The sequence below is a fragment of the Triturus cristatus genome, chromosome 5_2 (assembly GCF_964204655.1).
Source record: "Triturus cristatus chromosome 5_2, aTriCri1.1, whole genome shotgun sequence".
Classification (NCBI taxonomy): Eukaryota; Metazoa; Chordata; class Amphibia; order Caudata; family Salamandridae; genus Triturus; species Triturus cristatus.
The window spans coordinates 599,823,521-599,847,432 of NC_140588.1; the positions used below are offsets into that span (position 1 = coordinate 599,823,521).

Below are 23,912 nucleotides of genomic sequence, written 5' to 3' on the forward strand. Positions count from 1 at the left end.
AGGCCAAACTGTCACTCCTCTAACTATACGAGCCAGTAGAAAAAGCACATTCGTATAACAGGTCACAACCCTAGAAACCATCACCATATAGGGAACTACTACTGGTCTCATCCCACAGCAATCTTGGTCCTTCAACTTCAAATAACTGCCATTGGAAAATAATATGAATGCCTGACGATTACAGCAGTTGGGGAACCCTTCATATGACAAGCTAAGTTGCTTTTAAAGCATCAAAAGCTCTGTGAAGGTTCACTTCCCTGCAAAGTAAAGAATGGCCAAAGTATTCTCACAGTCAGTACCGCTAATAAAAACTTCAGATTCCTTGTTCCTACACCTGTAGTTGGAAAGTAGGATCCATGTCTGTACAAATCTCTCCCCTAATGCTTCATTTGCCTACTTGAAAGTGTTTTAAACGTGACGTGAAGTGAAATGTTGAAATTGGCAGATAAATGAATCCATGAATTAACCAATTGGCTAATGGTGTTGCCACCGCAGTAAATGGTAATTTGTCTACATGTTCTATATTTAACATTGTGTCCGTTTTACCCATGATTTTCTGCTTGTGTGTTAAATTATATGGCAGAAAGAAATCTGTGGCATTTAAATGCTTCCAGGACACACAACCACTCTTCAGAGTTTGCAATGTCAAGCTTAAAAGCATGATAGATCTAAGCTGACTTTGTCCGTTGTTGTAGGAGAGACATGTCACTCTGTATGATGTCAAAAGCTGACAACACAATATTACTAAAAAAATTAATTTGAGTGGATACCATTTTCAACTACTGCTAAAGCCTTTTCTAAATTACTTCACGTATCAGCTCAGCCGCTTCCTGCTGTGAAACATTGTTGTATACAGCATACAAAAAGTGTCTATGACGTGGCTTTCTGGGACCTAATAAAAAATCCTGTAAATCCATGTCATCGGAAAGGAGAGACAAGTGTTTCTTCACCTCATCTAACGCGGAATGTTGTAACCATTGAAGGCACAACTTTCCCACGCTGTAAGTTGTGACAACTCCTGAGTGTTGTGTCTGCACATAACGTGGATCTGGTCTGTTTATTCTGACTCGTGTTGTTCAAAAAACGTGCATGACAACCATTAGTATCTAATGGCCACGCCAGCCTCCCCTCTAGACTGTAATTTGAAGAATTGTATGTACCACTCTAAAACATACTGTTGAGCTGTTCCTCTGTATAATTTTTGAATTGCTGCCAATTTTTTTAAAATGCGAATGTGGGAATGTGCAGTGTGTTTAAATGTTTCTTTGCTGGGGAAGGGAGACATTTAAAATAATATGACACTGGGGGGTATGTTTACAATGAAAAGGTTCCGTGGGGTGCCACAAGCAAATCTGCCGGGTCATTGCTGCAGCATTTAAAAAATGCAGGAATGTGCCATATTAACAAAAGGACGGGGCATCCCTGTACACACCCCTGTGCCTGTGTTATACAAGCTGCTTAGTGCCAATGCATGCACCCTTGTGCCATGGTGCAAGTGTGCCTGTGTTGCAGGGATGATTGTTTATGTGCGGGAGGGACACTTTCCTGCACATAAACTATCATTAATAGCAATATGCTCCTTACATGTGTGTTGCAGAATGCAGCAACATAGAAAGAGCAAAAAATGAGGAGAAATAAAAGTATTTCTCCTCGTTGCGCCACTAAATGCCTCCTTTTGAATGCCATTAGTTTTAGGCGCTTTCTCAGATTTACACATCCTTGTAAATCTGGGGCAGCATAAAAAAAGCAACGGGTGTTGCGTGGGTACGCCCATACCAACACCCATTGCTTGCCTCTTTGATGCAGAAAACTGCATCAAAGGGAACAATATTTACAATGCTGCATTAAGTCATGCAAAGGGACTTAGCGCCGCATTGTTAATATGGAGCAGGGCATTGAGCCACCAGAGCATAGTAAAAAGTGATGCTCCGGTGGGACAGTGCTCTTGTAAATATGCTCCTTGGTCTACAGGGTTGTTGCCAGAAAACTATCCAAACTTCTGTACTTTTAGTGAAGAGCCATGATCACATTGTGTAAAATGTAAATACTGTATGTGGAGTACTAGCTCTGTGTAAATAATGGTAAGCACAGTGAAGGTAACAAAATATTTTATCATAATTAGATGTACCACTATACAGATCTTCACTTTCAAATATAGTATAATGCTCTAGTTCACAAAGCATAGACCTATCCTTATTAATATCTAGGCCAGGGTGGAGAAATTCATTCCGCTCGTGGATTATGCGGAATTTGGGACTCCAAACTACACCTGTAATGCAGAGTTCCCACTACATTTCAGCATCCGGTGCGTAGCGGAATTATTTTTCTGCTGGTGATAGGAAGACTTTTTTTGGCGCATGCTGGTGAGTGCTACGAGACCCGCTGGCTGCTAGCGAGCATTTGTGAGATTTTGGCAGCTACTAGCTCTGCTTTCTTTTTCATGATGTTGGTGAATGCAAGTGCTTGAGGATCATTGTAATATTTGTATACTAACACTGTTTTATATTGTATGATTTTTTTGCATTATCCACCTGCATCTCCTTGCCTCCCAATGGGTTTCTCATAGTTCTCTGGTATCTCTTAGTAAACCAGCAAGTAATTTTTTTTTTTATTATTATTTTTGTATTTGAATGATTCTTTTATTATATTTTGTATGCATTTTTGTCTCAATTTTGTTTATATAAAAGAACATTTTTTAAAAACATTTTTACACCATCCATCCACCACCTGCCTGCTGTAGGCACAAAGCCTCACAACAGAATTTGTTTTTCAAGTATTATTATTCAATTTACCATGGAGCCCGTGCCTGTCATAGGTGCACACACACCAACATTCGCTTTTTAAGGATTATTCCATTTAACACTAGACCCTCTTGCCTGCCATAGGCACACACCAGCATTCATTTTTGAAGCATTATTCAATTTTTCTGTGCATCTCCCCGACTGCCACAGGTGTCTGCCTTAGATGCACACAAAGCAAACAGCTACATCTGTATGTTGTTATCCTGATTGGAAATTAAATATTATATTCTGATGGTGTGGTTTAATTTGGAATGGATACACTAATGTTTTTAATTATTTAGGAAAATAATGATAACTTAAGTAACCACAATGAATTGTACTGTCTTTGTCTGTACTAATTCAAACTGCAACAATGCCATGTTTCACTAAATGTTTTCCTTGCTTGTTTGCTTTTAGGTGCACAAGAAACATCACCCACGGTACTGCCATACAGTCACATGAGTCCTCCAATCTCTGCCACTGCCTACTGAAAACTTCAAAATGACACCAAAGAAAGGTGCCGCTAAGAAAGTGCCAGTGGAGAGAAGAAGAAGAAGCAGAATTGCACTAGTGGTATGTCGGCCTAAACTTTTTTCGGAGTCATGTGCTTGGCTCATCGGCCTCTGCGGAGCAAGTTGGGAGTAGCATTCCTGTATCAATGGCACCACCCCAACCTAAGCCCAAGGCCCTACCTTTCAGCGAGGCAGCCACTGCAAATATGTGTACACTGACGAGCAGTGACATTAAATTGGATTTGTTTCTGTGGCAAAGTAGTATCCAATCATTGCAGGAAGTCAAGAAAGTGGACAACGGCGGCAACCAGCAATAGATTTTCCTAAAGTAGGAGCTGAACAGGAGGCCAGGCTTCCTGCTGAGCAAGAACCTCCTCTTTTACAACCATGGCTTCCAGCATTCTAGCAAAAAAGGAAGTGTACTCTACCATTTTCTCCAAGCCCCCCTTATGGTGATCTGGACTAGGCCTGGGTGGAGTTCGTGGAGTTTTACTCAGCGGAACTTAGTGCAGAGTCTTTTAAGTCAGGTGCTTGCACTGAATTTTAGTGCCTGGAGTTTGTCCTATGCTGTAAAATCAGTGCAAACGGCACTATGCATCATGCCAGAAGGCACTGCTGCTTTCTGTTGCTCGAGTAGACATTCTACTCAAGTGGCAGCTTCCTTAATGCGAAGGGGAGATTTCTCAACACGAGCAGTCGCGACCTACCGCAACCACTTCCTGGAGCTTTTCGGAACTCTGCGCGAAGTGGGTAAAACTCTGTGAACTCCGCCAGCGGAGCGGAATTCTTCACCCACTGTAATCTGACACAGATTGGACCACGACTGAGTCCGAGACATGCCAGGAGAGGCTCAAGAGAAGAAAAGTTCCTGAAAGCCTTACAATTATGGGCGGGGATGAGGAGGATGACAAGCTAGTCATGGTAGCAGGCCCAGAGGAAACCCACATTAGCTCTCCTATTGAACCTGCTCACAGGGATGTTGCACTACCACCAGCTTCCATCTTTGTAAGGCCCCTGCCGAGACCTACATCCACCACTATCTCAGTAGTGCGCACTGCAGAGGCAATTGTCGACAAACCTGCCTACCTCCAGTTCTTCGGGCTTTGGCACTTGTGGCCCACTGAAAAAGTACACCTTCCCAGTTCGGGACTTCTTTACAATTAGCAAGCAGGAGGATAACATTGCAATTTACTCTGTTTGCAGTGTGAGCGTTCGCCGAGGTAAGACTGGTTCATACTATGGTACTGGAGGCCAAACGACCCATATGATAAACCATCACACTGTTCACTGGAAGGCGCACCTTAAAAGAATTAGTGGTGGTGGTGAGAGAGTGGAATCAGCTCCGATCACGGTGGGAGGTAAAAGTGATGAGGAAGAAGATGGTTACATCTTTATAAAAAGCAGTCCTGTCCCCAGCAGTGCACCAGTATCAGCCGCCTCAGCAACTCAGAATGACACAAGAGTCAGATGGAGACACCACATTAGCATACGGTGACTGATTCAATAATACGTGCAATGAGTCTACCACCTGCTGGTTCATCTTCTCTCTAGAAGTCACCTGTGTCAGTGGCACCAGAAAAGAAAAAAATCTAGGTTACTATTATGGGCATGATTTTGGCAGAGGGGTCGTGCGAACGCAACCACCCAATGGCATGTATGTACAACAGGAAGCTGGCTAAAATGTTAGCTTTGGACCTCCTCCCTTTTTCTTTGTGGAAGGAGTGGGTTTTTTAGAATTTGTAGCGGCCATCTGCCTGAAATGGAAGATTCCCAGCAGGACTTATTTTGCCAGAGTTGCTGTTCCAGCGTTCCATCAGGATGTGCTGCAATTAGTTGGACAAGCTCTGCAGCAGAGTGCTGTTTACACTATCCAACTGACAACAGACATGTGGACCAATTGTCAAGCCACTGATTACATGTGTATCACTGCACACCGGATCTCTTTTGTGGGGGTTAGGCAACAGCTATCTGCAGTTCTTGGACCTGAAGACATTTTTAATGGTGTTTGGCAGCATGCAACTGTAGCCATGTTCACGATGGAAAAATCCCAAACTTTAAGAGCATTCTCAGAAGAATTAAGGCAGAATAACATAACATCAGATTAAAAAAGAGTGTTTTTTTCTTTCAAATACTAGTAAAAAATTAAACATACATTTGTGTGTAAAAATAAAAATTAATTACATCTCATTAATGAGTAAGGCATTATGAACTAAGGAGTACAAGTAGTCATGCTTAAGTAATGGAGGTATGATAGCCAGCATGTCCGGTACTTTGCTGCTCTCTGCAGATTGCAGCTGAGGTAGCTGTAATGGACAATTATCTTCCTTTTAAATTCCAATGTCCCTGCTCTTCTCCAAAATCCTTTCAATTGTACCCTGACTCCAAATAGGTAGATGAATAATAAATAAGATGCTACATCATATATAAAATGCCAATATCATGTCTGCTGTCAGTAGATAGTGGAAACACTGATGCACTGCAGTATGGAGAAAGGAACCGATTTTTTTCAATGTTTTGGTTGGCTGAGACAGAACTTAAGAAAGAATAAAGGAATGAAGTACTAGGAGGTGACTGAGTGGACACTGGGCGGGAAGGGAAACACCTTGTTTTCAGTTTGCAATGCATTTAAAACTTTGTAAATGCCACATTAACTGAAGCAGGTGCACACTGCACAGCCAACATTGCAGGGACAAATTGAACCATGCTGTACTTAGGTCATGGGTGACTAAACGGTATGGGTAGTGAGGGAGGTGATAAATGATGATGGGTGAGATACATATTTGCCTCACTTAACAAATACAGTGAGTCAAGGGAGTAGACACAATTTAAAATACCCCCGCTTTGAACCATAGCTTTGAAAATCAAGCAAGTGAATTAGGTGAGCATGCCCCTCTCCATAAAAGCTCCCTTGTTTCTTCATCCAAGCAAGTATCCATTTTTCTATTTGTTCACCATTTGATACCCACCATTTAAGCTTTACTTTCTCTCATACAGTCTTGCACCAAACTTTCCAATACATCCATCCATATATTCATCCATTCAGTATCCACCCTTTCAAACATCCTTTCACACATTCTTCCATATGTACCTACCCACCCATCCTTTCACCTACCCATGCATTTGTCTACTGGTTTACCATTTCACCCATTGTTAGAAATGGGCTTAGTAGTTGGCTGAGGTATGCACCCAGGCCAGGCAGGAACCACCACTCTAGTCAGGGTAAGCTAAATACACACTAAAACATAACCTGTGCTCACCCTCTGGTAGCTTGGTACAGAGCAGTCAGACTTATCTAAAGAGGCAATGTGTAAAGTATTTGCGCAACACACACACACACACACACACACACACACACAGTAAAACAATGAATACACCACAAAAAGACAACACACAGGGTTAGAGAAATAGGGAATATTTATCTGATTAGCAAAAAAAGATCAAAACGACAGATATCCAATCAGTAGCAGTCGGTATATGAAAGTTTAAAGATTTGATGCAAAAGCAGTGCTTAGAAGTCAATAGCTCTAAAAGGTTACTTTACGCCACGCTAGACCGGGGTAAATCCAAAGTTCAGTCCAACAGCGATAGAGCGCGGGACGGATACAGTTCCAAATAGGTCCCTGTTAGAAATGGGGTTTCTGACTGGTTAGTGTATGCACCTAAGCCAGGCAGAACCCACCACTCTAGTCAAGGTAAGGGAGTTACGCACCCAAGATAACCCCTGCTCTTCCCATTGGTAGCTCCGCACGAGCAGTCAGGCTTATCCCAGAGGCAATGTGTAAAGCATTTGTGCAACACACTCACAACACAATACATATACCACAATAAAGACTCCACACAATGTAATAGAGAAATATTAAATATATTATATCTACATCATAGGCCCAAACAACATAAACAAATAATTACTTTGCCAACTAGGCAATTGTCAAATATCACAATAGGTGCGAATAGGAGAAAAGGTTTTTATATTGCAAAACATCATTAATTAAATTACTGTGCATATTATGCAGTGCCATGATATGGTACTCGATATCCTGACCAGTATAAGGCATACAACAACATACATCAATAACAGAGCATGAAATGCAGCATGTAATGAGTCAGGCACAGGAATCACCAACTCTCACCATAAACATGGAGGCCGCAGCGCATCTGCACTCCTTTTACATGTTATATGGTAAATAAACCCAAAACGAAGGGCACAGGTACACCTGTGCACCTACAACAGTTAATATGGTAATTTGGTATGCACATTGATTGTGAATACAGATCTGTGTCACTCCCGGGGTCCTCTCCAGAGGTTTCACCCCAAAATGCAGGACAAATGCCCCCAGGCCCAGCGCACCAAGTTAAGTGAGGCGGGGGGGTAACACATAACCTGTCTAATTCGAAGGGGGTCCTTGCTGGACCCCCCCCCCGTATATAGAGCAGGCAAATGCACATGCAGCTGCTAAACATGCATGACTGTTGTAGGTATCCCACAGCTTTCCAAGAGAACTGATGGCATTGCAGTGGGTCTGGAGCCCTTCAGGGGAATGCAGACTTGTGTAAGAAATGCCCACAAGGACGACCTCACCTCCCGCAACCACAGGGTAGGCAGTGCTCCCACGAGCAGTGCCACATCGGTTGCATGGGCAGCCGCAGGCTTCAGAAACAGGAACCGGTGGCGGGTCTCGGGAGCAGGGCCCACGTTCCTTGTCCTCCATTTGGCTTATGTCTTCACCCAGTGGGTGGGGCACAGGTATGGTCGCAATCCTTGTTGTCCTGGCCATGTCTTAGAAGGGAGTACAGCCACAAAGGACAGCAGAAAGGCTGCATGGCTTCTCTGGGCATCAACATGCGCTAAGGGCTGACACAGGGGAAATGCGGGCAAAGGAGCGCTCACCATGCGCTTCTCCGTAGGGCAAAAATCAGATCCTCAATAAAGTGTTCTCCACGCTCTAGTCTTTTTGCACCAGATGAGACAGGAGGAGGCAAAGTGCTCACCACATACTTCTTCCTCAGCACAGATTGGGACCAAAAGGGGAGAAATTCACAGGCTTCCTAATGAACAGGAGAGGGGGGAAAGCAGCCAGCCAGTCCTTGGAGAACAACTGGGGGTACAAAAGCAGGGAGGCAGGCAGCAGGTAAGCACACTAGTTTGCTCAGCAAAGTGGCAATCTCTCTAGCAGCCAAGCAGGTAAGCACAACAAAGCAAAGTACAAGTGGTGGTTTTCTGGCAGCACAGAAGTCCTCTGGTGCAATATGTAGAACCAGCAGCATCTGATTTCAAGTTTCACACAGTGTCTAAAAATATAGGGTCAGAGCCACTGTACTTATACTGAAAATGTCTTTGATGTGGAGGTAACTTCAAAAGAACCTTAGAAGTGCACAACAACCCCTTTCAACTCAGCCCTGGCTCCAGGTGTACAGTAGGGGGTAAACGAGCCCTTCGTGGGAGGTCAGGACACAGCCTATACAAATGTAAGTGTGCTCTGCCTCCCTCTCTTCTGTGAATACCGAAAGTCTTAAAGATAGGATTTTTCTCAGTTTAGGAGTAGTAAAGTTAGGACTCCTAACTTTAGGACTCCTAAATGCCTTCTGTGAATACCGAAAGTCTTAAAGTTAGGATATTTCTCAGTTTTGGAGTAGAAAAGTTAGGAATCCTAATTTTACTACACCTAAACTCAGAAAAATCCTAACTCACAGAAGGCATTTAGGAGTCCTAAAGTTAGGACTCCTAAGTTCTGTGAATACCGAAATGAGTAAGTGCCTTCTGTGAATACCAAAATGGTAGTAAGTTTAGGATTTTGTCTTAAGTTAGTTCTGTGAATCGGGCCCTGGGTTTATGGGATACCACTGTACAAGAGACTTACAGGTTTATTAAATAAGCCAGACAGGTGTAAGCCAATCATACCAGGTTTAAAGGAGGGAGTGCATGCTCTTTAGTACTGATTAGCAGTGATAAAGTTCCCAGAGTCCTACAGCCAACAAAAAGAGTGTCAGAAAAATACAGGAGGAAGGAAAAGGGTAGGGGATAACCCTGTGAAATGGGCCAGGTCCACCAGTCCTGCTGAAATTTTACCTTCTCAAGCTGATCTAAGAGCCCTATTTGCAGGGGATATGGCCGCAGAGAAAGGAGAGCGTCTCAAGTGATGATCCAGCGGGATCAATGCATTGGCCGGGCTTCGTGGATGGCAGATGGGGCCTTGCAGTCATGAAGAGCTTCGGGGGCACAAACACCACTTCCAAGGGCCCTTGACTGCAGAGGAGCCTCTTGGGGGTCAGGAGCGAGTTGAAGACTTCCCCTGAAGCTGTAGGTGATGAAGTGGAAATATTTTGTAGAAAGCAGCTGCAGAACCCACTTCTGAGGCCTAGAACTTGGAGAGCGAGGGCACGTCAAGCAAAGGCACTACTCAGAGACAGCAGAGTCCAGCAGCACCAGCAGAATTGCAAAACATGTTTTGTGTCCTTGGGACTTTAGAAAACAGGAGGCAAGCCAGCAAGCCCTTGGACATCACTTGGAGGGAAGGCAGAGTGCTTCCAGCAGAGTCAGGGAGCAGCAGGCAGCAGGCAGCAGGGCAACAAGAAGAAAAGCAGTCAAGTTGAGTCCTTTAAGTAGCATAGCAGTCCTTTCTGACACAGGTTCAGTTCAAGATCCAAAAGTGTCTTATTTCAAGGGGGTCAGAGACCCAGTACTTATACCCAATAGTGCCTTTGATGGTGGGGTGACTTCAAAAGAACTATTTGAAGTGCACAAGGATCCCTTTCAAACCAGCCCTGTCTGGCAGGCTAAGGCTGAGGGGTGATTCAGTGCTTTGTGTGAGGGCATGACACAACCCATTCAAATGTACGAGTCACCTCTCCCCCCTTCCTGCTCAGGAAGGCTATCAGAATACAGATGAGACCTCTGTCACACCCAGCCCATCCTGTGTTTATGACTCTGTAAAGGGAATCCACAAAGTGCAGCTGTCTCCCAGCCCAGACGTGTATTGGAGGCAGGCTGTCAGGCATAAAGAGCAGTAAGTACAGAGAAATTTCCACCTCAAGATCACTGCTTTGCTCATCCCTGAAGTCTTTTGGTTCCTGTAAGACAGTCAAACGTTCATTGATATTAAAAGGGGTTTCTGGTGACCACTGTGCTAGCATTGTGAATGTCCGGAACCCAAATCTGGATGCGAACATAATCTCATAGGGAGTCTGACCACCCAAGGATCTTCTAGGCAGATTGTTTAAAGCCCTATGGATCCCATACAGGTGGTGAATCCAACTACTACCTAAGTAAGTAAGTAAGTAAGTAAGTAGGACATTTAAAGCACACGAATGCCGAGGCGTCTTGGCGCTGAGGAGTGTGACAAATGCTGTTAGGCAAACCAAGGTGCTTTAATTGGGGGAAATAGCCACGTCTTTATCATTTTCCTAAACAGGAGCCTGATGAAGGTCGGCAGCCCATTCCATAGTCTGGCGGCTAGATGGGATAGGCTCCTGCCTCCCCATCTTGCTTTCTAAATTTTAGGAACCTCGACCAATCCTGTGTTGGCTGATCTGAGATTCCGTTTTGGGGAGTACCTTAAAAATAGGTTCTGCACAGCCAAAGCCCCCACCCCATAAAATGCCTTGTGTACCAGTCAAAGAGCCTTGAATTGTACACGTTGCTGTGTCGGGAGCCAGTGGAGTAGCCCGATGCCAGAAGAGATAGAGTGATACTTAGGGATGTTGAGTAATAGTCGTGCTGCAGTGTTTTGTACTGACTGCAGTTTGGCCAATGGATACTAGTTAGTGCCCAAGAGTAAAGCGTTGCCGTAATCCATTTTTGAGAGGATTAGCGCATAATTACTGTTTTCCTAAGCTCCAGGGGGATGAAAGGCAAGATCTTTCATCTTTAGTAGAAAAAAAATGAGGATGTCACTCAATCAACCTGTCCTGCAAAATTTAACTGGTCATCAAAACTCACTCCCAAGTTTCTCGCCTTGGTAGATAGAGAGGTGCACTTGCCTGCCTCAGTTGGCCACCATGCTGGTGAACCCTTGCCGAACTCCATGACCTCCATTTTATCCGTATTGAGCTTGAGGAAGTTTTGGTTCATCCAGCTCATGATATTCTTCAGGCAGTTGTGGAAGCTAACAGCTGTGCCCTCTGTGCTATAGATATAACTAGGCCTGGGCGGTATATTTCGTTCCGCTCGCGGAATATGGGTAATTTCGCGATCCACGGAGAACGCGAAATTGCCCAAAATTCCGCGAGCCGTAGCGTCGCGGAATTTTTTGCTTGCTCGCGCTTTCAAAAAGCGTGTTTGCAAGATATTTCCCCCCGAGCGCACGAACAGCGTTCGGGAACAGGAAAAAAGCAGCGCGAACATGCAATTCCGCGTGTTCGCGGAATGTTTGTGTGCTCGGAGATTTTTTACCATTTCGAGGAGCTTTGCATAGCGCTACTACGCAAATTCCGCCCACCCCTAGATATAACTATCTGGGTATCGTCAGGGTATGAGACTAACGTAAAACCATGCTGTCTAATTAGCTTGGCCAGAGGGGTGACGTAGATTTTAAACAAGGTTGGCGATAAAGCAGAACATTGTGGTACCCCACATGGAAGGGAGAATTTCTCTGATTTGAGATTGTCCCAACACACCCTCTGCTCTCTGGCTTCTAGAAAGGAGGAGAGTAGGGTTAGAGCCGTCTCTTTAATACATATTGCCTCCAGCAGTCGCACTAACACCGCATAGTTAACGGTGTCAAATGCTGCTGATAGGTCAAGTAGGATAAGGACGGCTCTCCCCCCATCCAATTGCTTGCGAATCTCCTCAGTGGCCATAATCAGGGCATACTCTGTGGAGTGGCGTGGTCTGAAGCCATGTTGGTGGGGTCTAAGAGGTCATTGGAGTCAAGGTAGTGGACAAGCTCAGTGTTTACCTATTTTTCCAAGATTTTGGCCGAATGATATTGGACGGTAATTCTTTACCTCCGTGGAGTCCAAGGCGGGTTTCTTCAAGTTAGGCCTGATGCACGCCTTTTTCCAGGGCAGAGGAAAGATTCCTGAATTGATTACCTCATTTAGAAGTGGGGCTAGCTGTGCACTGATCTTATCTGAGATCGGATGGAACATTGGTCAGAAGTAGTAGTAGTTAATTTCGAGAACCTAGTCAGTTTACAGGAGGGTAGGCTCTTGTTGGTAGTTAGATCACTAATTACAGTCTGGTTGGGGGCAGTTTTGAGGAGATAATCGTAAATCGATTGAACTTTGGTTTGAAAGAAGTTTGCAATCCTGTTGCAGAAGTTTTGATCTGGTGTAAGGAGATTGTCCTGCTGCCGTTTCAATGGGACCGTAACAGTCTTGAAAAGCTCTTTAGAGGAATTGTTTGCTGCACTGATTTTAGCTGGGAAGTAGTTAGTTTTTATTATTGCTTCCTTGTATTCCTCTAGGACTAGGTTATAGGCCATTTTGCGTTCCCTGCAGTAATTGACCCTCCATGATTGCTCAGCTTGTCTTTATTTGGACTTAATGTTTTTCGGGCCAGCGCTATATTAGGGAGCTGACCCCTGGCTTCTTCTCAGTTTTGTGGTGTTCTCTGGGGCCAACTGGTTTACTGCTAATCTGATCCATTCGTCGAAGTTGTTTGCTGCCAGATTTCTATCTAAAGCCTGCATGGGTAGATGTCTGTCAAGGGCCTCTTCTAACTCTATTTTCTGAATTCTGTGCCAGGGGCGCGATTTAACAGGTGCTGGCCTGTTTGGATGGGACAGATTGCTCAGTGTAATTGGTACTTGAAAGTGGATGGCTTTATGATCTGTCCAAGGTAATGGGAGAATTTTATCCAGGGTGATCTTAGGGTCACTTGTGAAGATGCCATCCAAGATGTGACCGGCCACGTGCGTAGTTTGAGAGATAATTTGAGTTAAACCATATGCCGCAAGATTGTCCAGCAGTATGGCTGTGTCAGCATTGTTATTAGATTCCAGATGAAAATTAAAATCACCTAGAATCGTGAACGTGAGGGGGTCAAGACAGGATTCTAGAAGTGTCTGGAGTGACTGAGTAAAGGTGGGCCTGACTGGCCGATAGATTAGTAGGCACTGGAAAGACAGAATGTTATTTACTTTGATATTAGAAATCATTGCCTCTGCTGGAAGTTGTTGAATAGGCTCAATTCGTACATTGAAGTATTAGCGGTAGAGTATGGCGATGCCCCCCGCTTTTCTCCCTACTCTATCTAAGCAGGCTACGAGATATCCTGCAGGCAGGGCAATGTTCCAATCTGGCTCCGAAGTGTTGTTAGCCGAAGTTTCATTCAGAAAGACCAGGTCTGGATTCGAAAGCTGTATCATGCATTCAAATTCATATTTATGCCTTACCAGTGACCTGGTGTTCAGCAGGATACACTGTAGGGTGTTTTCAGAAGTACTGAGGGAGGCATTTACTCCTCTGTGGGGGGCTGTTTTTTCAGGGTTAGAGAAAGTGAAGAGTAGCAGAGTGGCTTCCAAGTCACCTAAACCTAATACTCTAGCTGATAAAGAATGCTTTAAGTCACGGGTTTTCCTTTCCACTATTGCATTTCCCTCAGAATGATAGGTCATGGAAAAGTGCACAGTCACACCTAAGGTACTCATGGTATCCCGGTAAGCCTTATAGGCAAACGCTGGGCCCTGGTCCGAATTGAATGCTGCTACTACATATGTCCCTGCAAATCTTTTTTAACAGTTCAAACATTAGCCGATCACTGTGGCTATGTCCATCGGAATCTAGAACATGAATCCACCGCTAGCAGAATGCATTTAAAAGAGCCATCACTATTTAGTGGCCAGCAGTGGTCCAGATACACACAGACCAGAGGCTTGTTTGAAATCAAGAGAGGTGTCTGCGGTAGGAATGCTGTGGTGTAAACTTTTATTTGTTGACAAATATAACATTTAAGGACATACTGTTTGGTCTGCTTCTACAGTACTGCCCACCAAGAGCATTGCTGTAGTAGTGAAAGTGTAGCCGCCACACCAGCGTGGGCTGAAACTAACCCCTCAATGTGCTGCCATGAATTATTCTGGTCTGAAATCTGAATTTGGAATTACACTTTCCCCTTTCTGAGAAGATGAGCAAACAGAATGTTTTGCGCACTCAGTAGGGAAGAGTATTTTGCTGGATATGATTTTGGTAAAGGAGTGCCACAGTGAAAAGCTGTGAGAGCCATCCTGATGTCTCCATGTACTCTTGTGTGTGAACAAGTTATTGCAGCTGTGACAGCATTTTGCAATGCTGCCTTTCCAGCTTCTTCAGCCAGTGAATTCCCTTCAACGGGTTTTCCTACATGTTGGTGGCTCAGTGTGTGGATAACATGAATCTGTGGCAAACTTGCTTTAAGATTTGCCGTCTTTCCCCAAAGCTACTTGTGCCTGATAGCATACCCTTTAGAGTCTCTGAATCCATTTGGGCTGCAATAGTTTAAGTACTCATTTTAAGACTGGACACAATAATACGGATCACACACTATAAGTGTGGGGAATTAAGAATCCATATTCTCTAGTGCTAGAATTAGAGCTTTCAGTTCAGCCAGCTCTGCAGTCCAATCACCTAGTGACTGCAAACGTTATGAGAGGCTGGAAGACCCCATCCTTCATTTGACCTCTTACCATTACGCAATTGGTGGAGTATTGATGTTTTATCCCAAATGTGGGCTCAACAGAACCATCATTGTAGACATTGAAGTTGTACTGATACAGAGGACTTTCACTGGGCACAGGGTATTCTTGTTCATATTGTAGGTAAGCTTGAGTTTGTAATGTAGAGTCGAAGACATAGTCTACGTCAGTTGTTGTTAATGAAGTGGCCCACTGTATCCATCTAGGATGTAAGGCTTTCACGTTCTGGATGCTGGCTTTGTGACAGCCTCTAAGGCTGGAATGGGAGTCACAGCAATTATGCGTTTCCGCTGGGGTAATGATGCTCACTACATCTGTCTGTACTGCAGTTAGTATTTTTTCTATGTGCAAATCACATCTCTGCATTGTAATATAAATGCGATTTACAGTGTCAGCCTTGTGATATATGTGTGGTCTGTCTCACCGCGATTACACAGATCATCAAGTTTGTGGTGTTAACACGTGTAAGTATTTCGAAGCTGGCATGTCTTGGTGTACTGAACACAAAATCTGTTTTTGCTCTGGTGTCCAATTTGTGCTTGAAAAGTCTGGATGTATTAATTCATAGAATGGTTTAACCCATTGTGCATAATCTAGTATGTACGTTCTACCGAAACTAAGAAAACCCAAAAGGGTTTGTAGTTTTTGTTGTGTTCAGTGGATATAACAGTGCACATTTCTCTAGGAAACGAGCACTAAGCTTTTGCCTTCATTTGATAACTCGTAACCCAACAGGCCACGGTGAAAAGAAATTATTGATTTCTAGTAGTTGAATTTGTGCCTAGCTGAGCAAATCCTACAACAATGCGATCTACTCTGGATAGGTGTGTTTCTAAGTCATCATCCATAAGGTATATGTCATCAACATAGGACAATGCTTCTTGGTCAAAAGTTTGAAAGAGTCCTGTTACACGGGTAGAGAACAAACCTGGGTTTCTATTATTCCCTTGGGGCAATCGAAAAAATTATTTTTACGAGCTGAACCCGGTAAATGCTGTCAAATACCTGCTTTCAGGCGCTATATTTTTGCAGAAAAAGCCATTCAAAATGTCTAATATGTTTTGTATTTTTTTAGCACAATATTGTTCATTAGTGCTACACTGTGTGCATTTTGTATGCAAATGTGCGTGTGTAACTGCATAATTGCCAATAGGCTAAGACGAAGCGATATGAATGATCTGGTTACACTACAAACCATTCATTTTTTGATTACGCTACAGAAAACAAAGGATTGTTCAATGGTGAAATGCAAGGCTCAATTAAGCCTTGATATTCCAAGTTGGGCTAGAATTTCTCTTCATGTTTAATGGGGTATTGTGGTTGCACTTGTGGGCTGGACTTTATAGGTATTATATGACAGGGTGAATCTTCAACTCAGCCCATATGCTTATTATATAATGCCAGAGCTTGTGCAAGGGCCCACTCCTTAGAATATGCATGTTTAACATCTTCAGGAACAAGGACGGAGAAGGATGGTAACATCACATTTTCCCCAGGTGGGACTTTTCATACAAATTCTGTTGGCCAATCTTTTTCAGCCAAGAGAATGTCATAGCCAAATGCCAAGTTTTCTGAAAAGAGAACTTTAATGGTAGGGGGTTTATCACCCTCAATTTGGAGTTGCAATTTATACCATCTGCTTGGAGAACTAACTCTCGGATCCGGTGTTTCCACTTGAACAAACTCATTAGTTGCACTTGCCGCCAGTTACTCTTGAAGATTCAATAAAACTAGAGTGACCTCTGCTGCGCTGTCTAGCAGAGTCAGAGCCCACTCCTTGTTCAGAATCAGGGTCCTCAATATGTGTGGCATATTTAAATGCAATACCAGTCACTTTCTTTTTTTTTGTGGAAGTTTTTCTTTCTTCTTTACGGTGATGTTAGAAGAGCGTTGCGAGTCATTCAGTTTCACATACTCCTCCGATCTGCGCTCTGATAGTCTGCCTCTCTCAGAGTGTGTTTTGTATGTTTCCTGAAAGGAACGAGAAAGACAGGTATTAGTATACTTTTACCTATCAGGCTGTTTTATAGTTTCATGATTACACAAGTTGTAGCGCTTTTCGAAGGATTCTTGCGGATGAGATCCACCCTGTGATTGAACTTTTTCTCTATTGTTCTTATGTCAGAGGTGTTTTTTAGAAGCCTCTGCTTCCAGCCTTTGGTTATCCTGTTCAGAATTTCCCTTTATTTGAGGTTTATTAGGTCTGGCCCCCAAATTAGCTTGACCTATAGATGTGTAGGTTTCAGCCATATGTTTAGGTAGTTCGTGCTCTTGGTCTGCTGAAGCGATGTGCGCGAGGCATGAGCGTACTGTCAATGATGCTGCTTCCCCTCTAATGTTACTTAATGTGATTGAGGATACTGTAGCAATATTGCCAATTAACTTCATCCCCAAATCCAGTGCAGTGTCCTCCACGTATTATTTTTTAATCTGTTTAAGCACCTCAGGCAAAATAGCAATAGATGGTGTACCATGCGTTATAGTATTAATTTCAGCAAATACTGTGCCCCATGTGGCACATTCTTTTACCTGGGAAACCACCTATAAAGTTAGACATATTGTGAGAATTCTGTGTTTATCTTGTCGCGTTGTCATGTTGACATGGGCCCAATTAATTACTAACCATATGTATCGTCATTTTTTGAAAATGGATGCTGGTTAATGAACACAGCACATACCAAGACTGTCCTTCCCCTCACTGGGGTAAGTCTGTATTTATTCATTGTTTTATTGTTGTCTTTTACCATACCTTTCCAGCTTAGCAGTATAATATGAGGTCTCATTGCCACCTCTTTGTCATTTTTTGCAGGTTCCCGGCTGGGTCCCACGTGAGCACCCTTCCTATATCTTCACTTCCTGGGGTTGCACCACTATCACTTGGACAACACATTCCTCTTTCAGGTACTTTCCTTATTGTCCATCAGTATATAATTGCTGGCCCTTAGCAGGCTTTGGCCCCACCCTGATTTATTCTACTTTGTCATCATCCTACAGATATCCCTGCACTGCTAGGTCCTTAAGAGACCCCCCCACTGGGAACGGGGTCGAAACGCCATCGACAATACCTAAAGCAAATCATTTGCCAGTCTCTATTACCATAGTAGAAGGCTGGGTTTATTATGTACTAATTTGATGGTCGACGTTGTTATTATGGAAACCATTTCTGTATGTCACAAAATGTTGCGCACTGTTTTGTAGGTTCCATGGTCTCCTGGGGACACTATGCACTGTTTTTTGGGATATAACTAGGATGATTTATGTATATAAACATTCTAAATTGATAAGAATCACATTGTATATGGTCTTACTTCTCATTTGGACATCCTCATTACCCCTTTTGATTGCCATTGTGCGTAATAGCATTATCTATTGCTTATATATATTTTTTCCACAGGAACCACTGTTTCTAGTGATCTATTACGTAGGGCGCCATGTCGTATGGCTCCTACTAATTCAGGAAGACTATGTTTTTGGGCAACATAAGCATCAAAACTTTAGGGACTGCGTCCACACATACCATCCGAATATGTTGACCTATTTCCTGGCTAGCTCACAGTGCACCATCTGGCCCCCTAAACCTCACAGGGTACCCAATGGTGGCTGCAACCTCTGAACATGACAACCCTAATTCCCCCAAGAAATTCATCGAAGCAGATCTACCCTTTTGTTGTTAACTCATTCATGCTTTCACTGCACTCATATCCACCCTGAAGAATGCTCAAAACTGGCTAATGGAGAATCACCTCCAGCTCAACACCTCCAAAACGGAATTCCTTCTCATATCTCTGCCTAATCACACCCCCAAGATAGAGCGCTTGATGAAACTTCTCACAGCCTTCAACTGCTCTCCTCACATTATGGACTCAGCCAAATCTCTCGGAATCACCCTGGACATGCACTTGAACATGAAGAATCATATTAGAAAAGCTTGCAAGGGTGCTAATCACCAGATGAGGATACTCTGGAATCTCAAACCATTCCTCCCACAAGATGACTTCAAGCAGTTGTTTCAAGCGTTTGTTTTGCCAATGATAGACTATGCAGTGCTACGCTCTGTGACCTCCCCAAATATACCTTGGCCCCACTAAGGGCTACCCTGAATGCCACAGCTAGATTGATTATGGGTACAAAGAGAAATGCTCGCATTTCCACATCTCTTAAATCCCTAAATTGGTTGCCACTTGAAGCAAAATACAACTAAAGATCACCTGCTTGACTCACAAAGCCATCCATTTCCATACCCCCGCTACTTGGCGCAAAAGCTAGAACAAACAGGAGGGGGTAGATCATCAAGAAGTGCAAACTCTCTCCTCTTGAAACCACAGATTTTCTGCAAAAAGAGAATGAGGCACAGAGCTTTCTCAGACTCGGCCCGAAGATCTGGAACTCTCTCCCACCAGAAGTCCGCAGAAACTCGTCAACGGCTTCTTTCAAAAAGGAAGTGAAAATAATCCTTATGAACAAGTTATTGCCTTAATTGAACATGGCTTATTTGTCTCACTCACCGCCCTCGGACTAACTACTATTTAGACCATCACTTGTGAAGTCCAGAGTTGTTCGGTTATATTCAAATACGTTATGTGTGTTCTTCTCCCAGCACACTTTGTATTATTTAAATGTGATTTCCGTTGATACCCCCTCTGTCACTGTTCCTTGCATGCACTCTAAATTGGCTTTGGTTTGAATCCCTTTCTTATTTCCGACACTCCAAATTGTGAAGCGCTCTGATACCCATCTGGGTCTTGTTCACGCTATACAAAACTTTATAAATAAATAAAATAAATAAATGCCCTAAAGGGAGACACAAGAAATACACAAATTGCCATTTCAAACAATTTATTGAAGAAATTGGATTCTTGTGTAACATATGTGTGCAGCAATGATTAGTAGTAGGAAACAAAGAATTGTAACCAGCATTACATGAATGGTGAAAATGATGAATAATTAAACCATTTTGATTTTTTAATTGATTATATGAATACATATAATTGTACTCCTACCTAGCGCTACCTATCTTAGAAAACATAGGGTGAAGATGATTCTGCCAGCTACTTTGGAGTGATCTAACTCCACATTTTCCTGTGTGCGTGTTTCATCCGGAAGCCAATCTGGTGTAGAACAGGCCTCCATCAATCTCAGGATACTGATGAGGTTCAGCTGGGCTAGTATTCATGCACAGGTGACCACAACAATCCATGTAAATGCTCCTCTGCCGAACGGAGGCTTGGGGCAGTTTATATAATGAAAACTGAGCCTATTAGCACTGTGCCTGGGTTGAGATCCGGCTGCTGTTATTGATTTTACCAATTCACAGCTGTCTCCGAATGGACAATAATATGCAAGGGCAGTTTGCGCAGTGTACGTGGTCCTTGGACAAAATGTACAATGGTATGATAATGTGCCTATGAAGAAATGTATTTGTAATCAAAACACTTAATGTGTACACTATCGCATTTTATCACACAAGCACAAATGTGGCAAAAGTAATTGTCTAAAAAACGTCAACTTCACATCCAACATTTAAAAATATAAGCGTTAATGCATGGGCCCTATTAGCCTCACATTTGTTTGCCACTCATTTTAGAAGATGTGACAATTAACAAAGCGTAAGAGATATAAAAAAAACTGCAATTATACAAATGGTAGAGTGCCTGGCATCATCAGTTTGGCAACTTGGGTTTGAGTAGACATTTAGGGAAAAGAGTGTTATATTTAACAAAATGCTTGGCAAACTGGAGTAATGACTACAAGTTGCATGTAGTGGGTAGTTAACCGAGAAAGTGGTACCATTAAGAACAGGAATTGGATTAGTTAAAATAAGAAATAAGGCACATTTGAGCAGCAATAACGGAGAAATGTTTATTACAATTTTAGCAGCTACCAGGATCAACATCAGGGTGATGATTATTTATGGGAATGCGGCACATGCTAAAAGATTCAGGTGCCCTCTTGGGAGATGAAAAGCCCCTGGCATACTGGCACCAAATAAATGCATGTAGACACCTAACATGAAACAGTCTTCAAATTAGGAAGACCCAGGACATTAGACACATAATTGAAACAGCCTATTGTTTGGAAATTTAGGATAACTGCTTTATATTGCCTCACATTTCATAAAAACAAAACAGAAGATAAACTTATTCTTAAGTCACTCTACATTTTCGAACCGGTTTGTCATGAATTTCGACTCTGGTGGTTGTGTTAACTACATGTTATACTACTGAAGTCCATGATATGCAATAAGAGCCTTTTTTTTGGTCTTTAGCTGGTGTGTATATATGATAACGAGCCCTGGCACAACATGACACTATGTGATGAAACCAAAATGGTTGGTGCAAACGTGAGTCAGGAGTACAGATTGTTCTCCATTAAATGCACATCCACTGCAGAGATCATACTTTTTAATTGGACCAGAGGGATAGCAGGAGACCTCATGGGAACTCGCAACACTCTGTAGTGAGAAATGGATCTTGTGATGAGGAAGCTCCCCTAGGTGGAGACTTTCCAGTTCTGTGGAGCATAACAGCCTGTATCCACATCCCTTGCATTCAGGGATGGGCATTGCAAGCAGTCTGCTATTTTCTCAGCCAAAGCAGGGTGTTGAGCAGGCAAGCTGTTAAGAGAGCAGAGAAGATCAACAGTTCTTTTTGGTATCCACTTGCTCTTTCTTCTTCGAGATTTTGAAGCCTCCTAGAAATCTTGATCAGCTGAAAAAGAAACAAGATTGGAAGTAAAATGTTATAAAGCAAAAGCATTCCCTAGTCAATTGCGGAGTACTGCTCCACAAATAACTGCATCTTGCAGAAGTTGTTTCTTTCAGGGAAGGCTGAAATAGGAGGGCTCAAAGAATAAAGTATTTTGACTGCAGGAGAGCCTACGGTCTCCCTAAAGATTTACACTGAACATATTAGCAGAGCAAAAATGGTCTCCACCAACCTATCCAATAAATTATTTTTTACCTGAGGGATCAACTCATAATGTACAACATAATAGTCTCATTCTAATTAACAATATAAGAAAAAAGACAACAGAATTCATCCTTACATAGGATTGCCTGGAAAAAATATGTACAATTTTGTATTTTCAAAATGAGTCATTATCGAGCTGCTACCAACACCATTGTGCTAGGCTACCACTCAAATAAATATGCCTTGATCTGATCTCCCCACCATTGAGGTGAATAAGCCTTAATACTAGGTGAAATGTTGCTTTTCCAGTATTTTGTGATCAATAGGTCATAACATATAACATTAAATCTTCAGCTGAATGATCAAACAGAATGATAGCTGGTTCAATGCAGATGTCCCCAATCAGAGGATTTCTGGAAGATCTTAATCCACACTTTGTATAGAGCTGGGCATGTTACATACTTATGTATTGCTCTGTATTATCTGTTTGGGGTTTAAAGCATCTTTCTTTTGTAAAAGTCTTGAGGGTGTTATCAGAAAATCTGTCATCTGAATCAAGTTAGCTAATTTAGAAGATACAATAGATGTACCAAACTACAATGAATTTTTTTTTCTTTTGATGACCACTGAGCTAAACCTTCAGGTTTGCATCCACTAGATGAGAATAAAGATTGAGCTAGACAGAAATGCATCATTCAATATCAGTTCAATAAATGAGTATTCTCGAAATTCAGTTACAGATTAAGGAACCTTTCAGAAGCGACTTCTAAACTAAAAGCATTTAAAAAAATGTTTTTTTAGCCAACATTCTCTTTGAATCTCATTAAACTATTTAAATAATTGAGGTTGAAATTGTTTGAGCCTAGCTAAGATATAAAGTAATGGAACTAGCAGCCTTTTTTCTTACCATCGTACTACATCGCAGATGCAGTAGCACAGCCTCTTGAAAGAAACCAAAACTCAAGAACTCAACTTAGCCAGGGGTTTCAAGTAGACAGGAACATGGTAAATTGATAACCATAACAACCCAGTGGCACAGAACTTGAGAATATGCTCGCAGCAAGCTGTAATAGCTCCCTGCCATTTTCAAAATGTAACATCACTAACTTTCCATTAAAAAACATTCAGTTGTCGACTGCTGGTTCTGTTTTATTGCACAAGGGAGTATCATTAAGTTGAAATGTATTCAAATAGTTTAATCAGAAGAGAACCCTGCTGACCTGCCAGGAGAGAATATGCTTCCCAAATCTCTGATGCCTAATGGCAAATCTTTGTAGTTAGAGTAAGTAAGTAGAGACAGTCTACCAAAGGACAAATAACATGAATCTATGACAACTGTTTTAAAATCGGACACCTGGGGTTATATTACTGCAAGTGCCCCGGGGGCCCAACGGGCGTGTGCGCCTGCTTTGCGCACCCAGGGCACTTTGGTATTACAGAAAGGGGATTAGACGCTTGTGCATCCCCTTTAGTAATCGCTGGTGCACTTAAAGGACCAGCACTACATTCAGGGGGCGGTCTGTCATTTGCATAGGGGCGTGTCCTATGCAAATGAGGCTATTCCTTTGCCTCTGCGACCTCGCCATATGACAGTCGCAGGCGCAGAGGCAAAGAAGCTCTCAGGGGGCGCATTGTGAGTGCGCCACCTTTTAGGTGGTGCACTGTGAGGTGGTGCACTGTGGTGGTGCACTGTGAGGTGGTGCACTGAGTGCGCCCCCTGACAGCAGCCCTCTGGAGATGGGAAAAAGGGGGTCCTATTGACCCACCAGACATCCCTTTGCAGTCGGGTGCAGTCACTGACTGCACCCGCCTGCAAGGGGATCTCTAATCCCTTCAAAAGTGCAGACGGGTTGCTGTCTGCACTGTAAAAACGGAGCGGCTGCAAGCAGCTGCTCTTCGTTTTCACATGAATGCAGTGCCCCCAGGGCAGCGTGTGTTTGCGACTGCCCTAGGAGCAGCACATTTATCGTAATAGGGCACATTTTCTTTATTTGTGCACTGTGAGTGTGCCCTCTGAGAGCAGCCCTATGGAGGCGGGAAAGGGGGTCCTAAGGACTCCCCAGATATTGCCTTGCAGGCGGGTGCAGTCATGTAAGCTTT

At 43.0% G+C, this 23,912-nt stretch overlaps 1 protein-coding gene across 3 annotated transcripts in view; it reads right to left on the reverse strand.

The window, feature by feature from the left end:
* Nucleotides 1-19,725: 19,725 nt before the first annotated feature.
* The window catches only part of LOC146829049 (mitochondrial fission factor homolog B-like), a 240,208-nt gene continuing 236,021 nt past the window's right edge, over nt 19,726-23,912 (reverse strand). For all 3 annotated transcript variants that reach the window (XM_085607674.1, XM_085607676.1, XM_085607675.1), the window contains one exon: nt 19,726-21,611. In XM_085607674.1, coding sequence (XP_085463800.1) covers nt 21,480-21,611 — 132 coding nt within the window. In that variant the 3' untranslated portion in view covers nt 19,726-21,479. The remainder of the gene's footprint in view (nt 21,612-23,912) is intronic.